The 10,841-nt window shown below is 44.4% G+C and overlaps 1 protein-coding gene across 1 annotated transcript in view; it reads right to left on the bottom strand.

Moving 5' to 3' along the window:
• Nucleotides 1–2,031: 2,031 nt before the first annotated feature.
• LOC100710818 (ras-associated and pleckstrin homology domains-containing protein 1) overlaps nucleotides 2,032–10,841 on the bottom strand; it is an 84,211-nt gene continuing 75,401 nt past the window's right edge. The window contains 5 exon segments of the mRNA XM_019353050.2: nucleotides 2,032–7,869; nucleotides 7,872–7,892; nucleotides 7,895–8,228; nucleotides 10,266–10,396; nucleotides 10,661–10,781. Of these exon segments, the coding sequence (XP_019208595.1) occupies nucleotides 5,861–7,869; nucleotides 7,872–7,892; nucleotides 7,895–8,228; nucleotides 10,266–10,396; nucleotides 10,661–10,781 (2,616 nt within the window). The 3' untranslated portion in view covers nucleotides 2,032–5,860.

Here is a 10,841-nt window from a genome sequence, read left to right as displayed (position 1 = left end):
GGAGCCAGACATCTTATACATCCGGGGCTTAGCCCTAAAGGGTAGTATGCATGTGAGATGGGGGGGGGTGTAGAAATGACTGAAAGATTTATTAGGCTGTGTTTTGAGTTTTGTTCAAAAAAGAATGACTTCATATAGGAAAAAATATATATATCAATATATAAATATAAAAATCATAAAAAAAATATAAAAATCACATGTTAAATTTAAGAGTAAAGAGAGTATTTCTTAATTGAAATGGCACCAAATTGTATTTAAAATTGAGCCACACTTATGGAGCTCCACAATTCTTTTCCTGGTGTTTTGGTTGATATCTCTTGATTTCCCCATGTCAAAGAAACAGGCTCTGTGTGTTGGGGGTGCCTTATATGGATCCACAGGTGTGCCACCAATTTACTCACATGGACTCTACTAACCTATCAGAAGCTTCTTAAGCTCAGAATGGAATCGTCTGGAGTTTTCTTATTAATTAACAATAAACTTAGTGTATATGTACTCTGAAATCTGATGAAAGTGATAAAAAAAATAGACATCTCTCTCTCTCTTTATTTTGACATTTAACTAATTCAAAAGATATTTCAATATTTATTTATCTAAAACAAAAAAGTTTACTCTAAATTGATGTTTAACAGTAAAAAAAAAATGTTCTTGTTTTTTCCCTAAAGTGTATGTAAATATGTGGTTTCAACTGTGAATATACTGCTGTGTATTGAAATTCCCCCTTGTTTTGCATAGAAATATACTGAACAACAGCATAATATATAAAATAACATCTACCTGAGTTTTTTCTTTGAAAGAAGCTCATGTCCATTGTTGTGTTCATCAGTACATAACTGAAACCGATTTCGTGCTTTGTTTAGCCGTGGAGGGTAACAACTGAAAATATGAAATAAACACACATGTGAGCTAAGACTCTGTAAAAAACAAAACAAAAAAAACAGCAGCATTGTTGTTCGGCTTTTCATTTCGACATTTGTTGATTCACTCGAAGAGCAAGTAACACAATATGGGCCAAGTGATCAGTTTGATATCAATCTTTTGTGATACACCGTCATATGTACATTATTTGTACAGTACGAATGATTTGCTTTGGTACCTGCTCAAACGTAAGCTCTCCTCTGTCTGCGCTTCTCCTACAGCAAACTCGCAGGCAGCAGCTTCTCCCCCCTCGCTAACAGTAGGTGCTGTGGTCAGTCGCCTAGTGCCTGAGCTCAGATCGTACCAAAATTAGGGGGAATTTTGCGCTGTGTGCTTCATATATTGTGTGTAGTTTTTGTTTTATACAGTTGTCAGTCACGCATGTAATTTGTTTCATAGTCTAACTATGAAACAAATTACACTCCAAAAGACCCCGGGGTTCTGAAACAACAACCCGGGCTTAAGCCCAGTAAGCCACCCCCCCCGCTCCGCCGATGTTCGGGGCAGCATGGCTGTGCTTGCTAAAAACACCTGGTAATTCCAGGCGGTCTCCCATTCAAGCCCAACCCTGCTGAGCTTCTGAATAATTATTTACTCCTTTAAATGGGACATTTCAAAGAAAGCCTGGGATGTTTTTGGCCTCTAGACCAGGGGTGGGCAACTCCAAGCCTCGAGGGACAGTGTCCTGGAGGTTTTAGATGTGTCCTTGATCCAACACAGCTGATTTAAATGGGTAAATTACCTCTTCAACATGTCTTGAAGTTCTCCAGAAGCCTGGTAATGAACTAATCATGTGATTCAGGTGTGTTGAACCAGGGTGATATCTAACACCTGCAGGACACCGGCACTCGAGGCCTGGAGCTACCCACCCCTGTTCAAGACAAACTACACTTTTTGCTTTGGTTGTCGGTTTTGATCGACTCATTTTGTGGATCTTTTATAAACAAAGACTACAACGTAAATGTAATATCACATACTCTATCTAAGCATACATCACTGTGTGCATTTTGTGCATCAGTTTACCCTCTAACAGGCATGTTCACAACATGGCTCTAGGGTCCACACACTAACACGGCTTACAGACCTGTGTACAAACGTTCAGATCTGCACACGTTTGAATTATTTCTCCTTTATTTTAAATGCAACAGCAGTTGTGACACCAAACAGCCATGTGCTCTGCTGGGTGTCCTTGAGCAAGACATTTTTAAGACATCAATCAGCGTCAAACTATATCTCGAGTGTCGTTGAAATACACCGAGTGAGTACTTTCCAGCAGGGTAGCGTGTTATAGGAAGTATTTCTCTCAGGTGAATCCCTCCAACCTCCCCAACAATATCACAAAACAGGCGGTTGTAATGTTAAAACGAACTTAAACCATTTTCTCACCATAATTACAAACCGGAGGGGGAAAAAACAACTGATAGCGGAGATGATTGCCAAACTGGGGCAGGAATATTATATTTTTGGCATCTGTGCTGCTGCAGTGGTGGTGACATGTCATGCAGAGGATTTTTATCAGGCAGGATTAAAAACAGGAAGGTACAGACAGAGTGAGGTTAAACGGCACATAAAATACTTAGAAAAAAGAATGATCAGAAAATGGATTTAAAAACTTTATCAAAAATGACAGAGCAAGTTTCAGTAACTATAAGAATGGAGGGATGGAGCAGCAGACTAACTACTCGACTGACCTGAAAAGTCCTGCTGGCTACTCTAACCACATGTACCCTCTGACTAGTATCAGAAGACATGTTGCTAAAACAGAATCATTCATGTGTGATTTTATGTACTGACTTATACAGGCTAACTACGATAGCTGACTGACAGTGTCATGGGTTGTATCCACTCCTTATATGCCATTGCTTTTAGAGTCCTTAAAAATGCCTCTTAGCACCAGAGAAGTGTATTTTTTTAACAGGGTGCTCTTTCCTCGTGTCAGGCAGTGCTGAAAAATATCCACAATGATTTCCCACAGATCAAAAAATATTATTTTAACCAAACGTTAACCCTAAATGTTTAACAACAGTATGAACATGTGGGTGGGATCCTGCAACCAGTGAATCTTGTAGGTAAACAGTTCACAGAGCTGTCACCTTAATCTGATAGATATTTCAACTCCAAAGGTTAACATCAGGGTAAGATGTGGATGTTTCAGAGCTCAGTGTGAACAGTGTTACTGTTTAAACAGGGCTCAAAATGCTTGCAGTTGACTGAAGCCCCATCCACTCTTAAAAAAACAAACAAAAAAACACCACCAGGGGGTGCAAAAGTAATAGAAAAGTGAAATTGTGCATTTAATGGCTCTATGAGTTAATTGCACCTGAACCTGTCCTAATAGAAGCTGTTGTTATTTTCAAAAGCATGTTCCAGTAATGGGACATTAAGGCCAACAGAGCTATGCTACTCTCGGTCATCCTATCTAGTTGTTGCCCCCATAAAAGCTCGTCCTACGGTTTTTCCAGATGAGTGTTTTTTGGCTACATCGTCACACAACGATGCTAGAGAGTATGTCACAGATCATATGACTCCCGGCTTTAGGGTGGTCAGGGTGTGATGTAAACACAATGCTTTTAACAGTTTGAGAATGTTGCTTTTCAGGCACTTGTTCCCAGCATATCCTTTAGTGTTTAATTACTTCAGTGGTAACACACTTTCACTAACTAACAAAGTGACTGAATAATAGTTAAAACAACACACACTCCAACAGTCTTCTTTCATTGGTGGACTATTAGGCTTGGGCAGTATTTTTCTCATATTTTACCAGGTTATTTCATGTTAGGAGTTTTTTCTATGTACAAAAACTTTGTCTGCATCTCCGCCCCTACCCTGACCCCAGCTTGCACAGTGGGAAAGTATCTTGTAAATTTCACTCAGACATGGAAGGCTAGCATCACCTAGTGCTAGCACATCAAACATTAGCCACACGCTGGGTGGTTTTCTTACTTTGAGATTGCTGCATCAGTCTACATTTTAATTTCCATTTAACCCCCCAACAACACTACATTCTTCCACATATTGCTGCTAACACACCCACTGACCACTCTAGATCAAAGTGTTACCCTCTTTAGCTACAACTTACTACAGCTAATGGTACGCACAGCTGTCTGTGTTAGCTGGCTCACCTTTATCAGTGGAACGAGTTACACTTTGTTTACTATTTGCATTTGCCAGATTTCACAGCTCGCTGAGCTCAGCTTATCGTTCCACTCAGACAGTATAAAAGACGAACGGAGCCACCGTGATGTCACCCACTGGTTTCTCAGTTCCCATTTTGAAGCTGCGATATTAGCACATTTGATGAAAGAGAGGCAGGTCTGACTGTGAAAGGCTCTTTGGCTAATGACTTGTCAGTTACAAGTATACCTGATAAACACAGCATGACAAGGATTTACATAATGAACTTAACTGTTTATTCAATAGGACCCAAAACGAGTGGCTGAGTGCCTTGTACTAGTACGGGCAAAGACGTTACAGTGTGATGATATTCTGTGAGGACAGTGTGGTGACAGCGGGGAGGATGAACTTCCTTTTAACAGGAAGAGCTCTACAACAGAGCCAGATTGAGGGAGGCCCACCATCTGCTGTGACAGGGTGGGGGGAATACCACCCAAGCCTTCTAGCTATCACTCACTAATGACACAGTTTCTGTTTAAACAATGTAGTGATTATGTCTGTCATTAAAAGGACAGGTTTGATATTGGAGCACTAAAGCTGAGCTCAGAGAATTAAACCTGACTCATCATAACACTTAAATTCAGACAGCTGTGAGAGAAGAAGTCCAGGTCTATCCTGATGGCCTCTACAGAGGAAAGACGAGAAAACAACTGGCGCAAATATACTTGTGTGACATAATTTCAGTCCTAATTTGTGTATCGTCTGTGCCCAGCATCCCTAGTTGAATGTCTACCTGAACATGTTTTCAATCAGCAGATATTCAACCAATTGGTTTTACCCCCTGGGAGTCAGCAACCAATCAGCCACAAAGCTCTTAATCTCTTAACATGCACCAGGTTACCAGTGAACCTGTGTAACATTAACCTCACATCTGCTCCTTTCCATGGAGGGACTTGATATCAAAAGCAGCATCTTCTGGTTCCTCAAACTCGGCTTGTTTAACATCTGTCTGAAATGCAATCTAACCCTAAATGGTTTGCTGGTTACTTGGTGGTTTGTTAAGAGGCTAAGAGTGAAAAAAAGAGACTTATTTAGAAATGACCCAAATATAAACCCAGTGGAACTGGCTGTATAATAGTTTTGGCAGCCCAGATCTTTAGAGAAGAAGGCAGACTCATCTCCAGTCAAACTTATTCGCTTTGGACACTTCTTAAAATCTTAAAATAACTATAACAACAATATCTTTCCAGTATTAAATAATCTTATATAAAAACACACACAAAAACAGTTGGAAATAAATGGCAAACCTCCCTCTAAGGGCTCCCCGCCTTCCTCACCCTCCCCCCCCTCAGTTCACAATACACATTTACACACCGTGCCGTCCTTCAATTATTCCCTCCTTCCCTTAATCAGTAACATTACTGCCATGGCTCCATGCAGTACCTGTTGTTTTGCACCAAAAGGTCTCTGTTGCCGTTAAAGTCTTTGTCTCTTGTCGTGTTTCAATGCAAAGCTGCACAGACATTGTGAAAAAAGCTCGATAGGTGACTTTTCTGCTTTGCTTGTATACAGATATATACATATTTCATACTTATTGGATTAAACTTGTATTGTTAATGATAAGAGTAATGAGGTTAATATTAACAATCAGGGTCTGAGATTAAGAGTAGGACACTTGCTACTTTCTCAGAGTCCAAGGGTGGATGGTTTAGGATGGAGAGAGACAGACAAGGAGAGAGAAACATTAATTATTTTTTCTCTTCAGGAACAACTACACCGAATTGGTGAGTTCAGTTCTTTAAGCTCCACCCACAGGGTCCTCCTTCCCCTACCACTCACTGGTCAGTTTGGTGCTTTGGTCCCGTTTCGGCGGAGCAGGAGGCGGGCCTCGCCGCAGTGTTGCATAGCCTGAGATGTTGGTGTGTTTGGCGGAGTGGGAGTGTGTGTGGTGGCGAGATAAAGTCTGAGAGTGTCCTCGGACTCCCTGCTGCTGCTGTTGCTGCAGGAGCTCAGGTGGAGGAGGGGGAAGGAGTGCCATGTCGTCCATGGTGCCCACAAGCTCCATCTTGGAGGAGGAGATGAGGTGGGAGGAGGTAAGCGAGCCGTGGCGAGACACAGACTTCCTCTTAAGGGTTCTGTTTAGGTCTTCCAGGAAGTGAGATTTTAGTGCCAGGGAGCCTGGAGCAACTGATTTGGGGGAGGTGGGGGGAACAGGTGAGGAGGAATAAGAAGACAGTGATGGGGGTGGGGTCTGAGAGAGAGGTGGTGGTGAGAGGGGCATTGAAGTTGTATGATCGTACTGGGCCGTGTTGCTCGTTCGCCGGTTCAGTGTTGGAGGAAGGACCGCCCCCTTTTTCAGTGACCCTTGTTTCCATGATGACGAGGATAGGGAGGAGGTTGCCGGCTGTTGGTGTAACTGCATCTGGGGCTGGGGGTTTACCACTGCCACTTTTGGGGGGTGGTGGAAATCTGATGGGTGGGAAGGAGGAGGAGGAGGAGGAAAGAGCTCAGAGTCACTGGGGGGAGGTGGGAAGTAGTCTGGGGATGAATCGAGGTGAGGAGGCTGGGAAGGAGGAGGTGGGGGTAGAGGACATTGAAAATCAGATGGCTGGTGGTGCTGCCCGGTCTGTAGTCCCTGGAGCGCCAGCGGCAGGTTCGCCAGATTCAATTTCCCTGGTTTGGGTAGCGGAGCAGGAAGCGAGGAAGAGTCTTTAGAAGGCGACCCTGTCGCTGACGAGGAGCTCGACGAGGTGCCCATTTGAGGAGCTTGGCCAAATTTGCTAACCAGGCTCTCAACCGTCTTGGGCCTCTCCTCCTGGGTCTCTCCTGATGAACTGGAGCGGATAGAGGAGGCTCTCTGAGGGGTAGGTGGAGGGCCCCTTTTGGAGGATCCTGTGGACGAGGAGGAAGGCGACTTCTTTATCGGTGAACTTGTCTTGGAGGACGAAGATGAAGAGGGAGGAGGAGGGAACTCTCCCAGGGAGCTGTCGGGAGGAGGTGGAGGAAACTCTGGGGACTGTGGAGCCACGACACTGCCAGGTTGCCACTTTGGTTTGGCCTTAACTGCTGGAGGAGACAGAGGGGCAGCGATCTTGGATCCCTCCATGTTGGAGTTAGGGGCAGAGTTTCCTGGGAACTGATTGACGATCTGTTTGACCAAAGAGGAGGTAGCAGCTGCAATGGAGACAGAAGAGGAGGTGGAAGAGGGAGACATGGCGAGATTTTTGGAGGAAAGGCTGTGCTGCTTTGGCAGAGTGGGAGGTGGCTGATTTGGGGAGTGTCCTGTGGAGAAACTCTGCTGCTTTTTAAATGATCCGTGTCCAACTTGTGGCTGTGTTGGAGACACAGGTGAGAGCGCGATGGGAAGGGAAGAGGGGCCTGAGGGTTTGGGAGCAGTGAGAGGGGGAAATCCTCCAGTGAAGGTTTTGGGAGGTGCAGGAGGTGGTGCATTAGGTGACAGAGGTCGGAGACCTTGCAGGGAGGCTGGAGGAGACAGCTCAGTGGGAGGCGGAGGAGGAGGTGGGGGAGAGTTATCCTCAGGAACTGCTGGGCTGAAGTCATACACCATGTTGGGAAACTTCTGTGCCAGGAACTGTTGGAGGCCTGTGTTGGAGAGTTGAGTGCATGAGTTAGGGATGGGCTCTGGAGGTGGTGGAGGTGGCAACCCATTGGCATCCAGGCTCTCAGGGTGAGGAGGGGGTGGGAGATAGGAGGGCTCCTGTGTCAGCTCCTCCTCCAGTGGGGGTGGTGGTGGAAGAGCCGATGGGCTTGGAGGGCCAAATTTCAACGCTGCCATGGCTGAGCCCGGAGCTGGTGCCGTGGGTGGAGGAGGAGGGGAGGAGATGGTGGTAGCTGAGGGAGGTGCTGTAGGCAGCTGGAAGGGTGTTGTAGTTGGAAAGTGAGGGTGGGGGGGCACCCGCCTGCTGTGTTCTGGATTGGTTCTGGCTCTGCAGGCGAGCTAGCGTGCTGTACTTCACGTATGAGGCGGGAGGTGCCGGCTGATGGGCCACACTCGCTACAGGGGGCAGTGCAGGAGGCGACGGCGGTGACGGGGAGGAATCCTCAGATGGGACGAGGCTGTCAGTGAAGCTGCTCCGGGACGGTGGAGTCTGAGGCTGAGAGAGAGGGAGTGGCTGGGGGGAGAGGCTGGGTATCTGCACAGGGATGGGTCTACTGATCGGGTCGATCTTCATCATCTGCAGAGACAGAGATCAGAGCGGGAAGTGGGATGCAGGATAAAGATGTGGTGAAGGGAAGGAGGAAAAAAAAGAAAAAATGACCAAAGGTTAAGGCACCCGACTCTAAAAATTAAAAAATCCACAAGAAAGCGAGACATCAAACGAGTGCAGAGAACACCCACAGAAACATTTACTGAAGAGTCATTACAAATTCAAATTGTGAGGTCTTAACATGCCTTATATTTTCCATACAAAGGTATTAAATTTGTTTGTTATTAAATTATGTGTTTATACACCAGTTTATATTTAATCATTATTAACATTCTCCTCCACAGTGTTCCTTTTCCTGTCTTCCTCCCTGCGAAAGGTTTGTTCCTTTGAAAAGGGAGTTTTTCCTTGCCACTGTCGCCCAATGCTTGCTCATAGGGGGTTTGTCTGGTTGTTGGGATTGTCTCGGTATTATTGCAGGGTCTTTACTTTACAATATAAAGCACCTCGTTGTTGTGAGTTGACGCTATATCAATAAAACTGAAAATATGTCTTGTTTGTTTGTTTCTTTTAAGTCAGTTTTTTAATTTGTTACAGTTGTATCAACATAGTTTATTGTTAAATCCCCCAAACGGATTTTATCTCGTATAAAATGTTATAAGTTGTCCTTTTATATTCATATGTATCTTTATTCCTACATCTCTATATTTATCAATTTATGTCAGTATTTATCTAACTTTGTAACTTTGTTTCTACACTAATTACTATAATACGAGTTCTTGTTCGTGTTTGTTGTATATTAGGGGTTAGGGTTAGGTGAAAACTCAATTTCCATCTGGGATTCATAAAATTTCTCTGATTCTAAAGTTACTGTTATGTTAAAGTTTTAGTGCAGAGGGGCATTCTGGACAGGTGTAAGGTTCCTCTGACACGCTTGTCTTGGGCAGTTTGTGGTTTAGCTGCTGTTCACGAGATCCTGTCTAAGTTAGTTCCAGCTTTCTTTATAAACTCTTTGTTTAACGGCCTCTGATCTGGCATCAAACTCAAACAGACGAAAGGAACAATGTCACGTTCATCGTGAACCGGGCTCAAATATGTCTGGTTAGCTTTAGTTAAACAGTGTCATTTATTAAAATGTTTGATAGTTAGGGCATTCACACCACGAGGTTAGGAAGGAAATCCAACAGGTCAGCTGCAGCCGTTTAAAACAGGTGAAAACCAACATGTAGATGTCGCCATTGAGACAAGCCGGCGGGATCGTCCTAACTCTAACCTTACCAGGGTCACCGTGCCCGTGAGTGTGACCACTCCACGTACAGTAATGGCAACAAGCCCGTGTTACATTACATGACAGAAATCTCTGTAAAAATCTTTATTGCTAAATTAAGCCCAATTATAAATGCTGGCTCCGAAATAATGACACTGGCTGCTGCTCAGCAGCAAAAAGAAAATCTTGTAAAACCCTGACTTGCAAACACTTGTACAACACTTTGAATGATTTAGCTTTGTGTTAGCAGCTACTTGCTTTCTGACGACCAACGAAAAGTCCTGAATCCTAACTATACATCTGCAATATCTACATTTGCTTGTTTTTACTGTAGGGCTTTTTAAAGACTCGTACTGTTTGGGGTATTTTCACAGGTTTTAATCTGAATGTATGACTGTGTGATCCACTAACAGCTTTTCAAGGCCTTCAAACTAATGCACAGAAATGCTGGAGGAAGCACCATAGGCCTAAAGTCGAGGTCACACAAAAGGAAAACATCTGTCACATCTACCAGATTTAATCAGCTGTTCAATCTCATGATTGTCAATTTTTATACAACTGCAGCCCAAGTGTCACTTCAAATAAAACCAGTGTTTTAAAGACTGCAGCCAAGCTGTTAACATGCCGGTTACATCACTTCCTGTCTAACCTCCACTCCCTCCTCCTCCTGCACAAAGTGGAACTGGGATACGTCCCTTCATCTTTGATCACTGGTAGGAAAGCAGAGGGGAAACATGGGCAAAGGCAGAACACAAGCAAACAGATGATGGAAGGAACACACTGTGTGAGCATGACCGCACCTCTCCTTGCGTTCCTCTCCTCCAAGCATCAGAGAAAATGGAGCTGACGACACTCTGGGAGCGGGTGTGGCCCGATGATGTCATCTCTGATACACCACTGTCTGACTGGCTCGAGTGGTTGGACTGGGATTCTGGAGGGTTAACAAAACATTGAAAAACTGATGACAGTGCTTTTAGCGTGTCTACTTGGAGGCCTTTTCTGACGTGAGAGAAAAGATGAGCTCATGTTTGAAAGAATCCAGCTGCAGGGATCTTTTCACAGCAATGTTTATCGGGCTCTGAGTGCTCCTTCAGCCCTAATGTGTTCTTCTGTAGGTGAGATATACATTCATATGTAACAACACACTGCTATGAACCTGCCAGTGAATGATCTCAACCAAAGGAGGCAGACGAACCTGGAAGGCTGGAGGAGCTGGATCCAGACTTGATGGAAGACGAAGAGAGGGAGGACCAATCATAGGCTGCCTCTGACCTCCTCATTGCCTCCTGGAAGTTGATGTACAGCTGCTTTCCGTACTGATGGACACATACACAGGTGACACTTTACACAAGAGAGGCAACTTCAGCAAGTACACA

This window comes from Oreochromis niloticus, linkage group LG16 (assembly GCF_001858045.2).
Source record: "Oreochromis niloticus isolate F11D_XX linkage group LG16, O_niloticus_UMD_NMBU, whole genome shotgun sequence".
NCBI classification, from domain to species: domain Eukaryota; kingdom Metazoa; phylum Chordata; class Actinopteri; order Cichliformes; family Cichlidae; genus Oreochromis; species Oreochromis niloticus.
The sequence above is the reverse complement of the archived record's forward strand: the minus strand, read 5'-3'. Positions and strand labels throughout refer to the sequence as shown.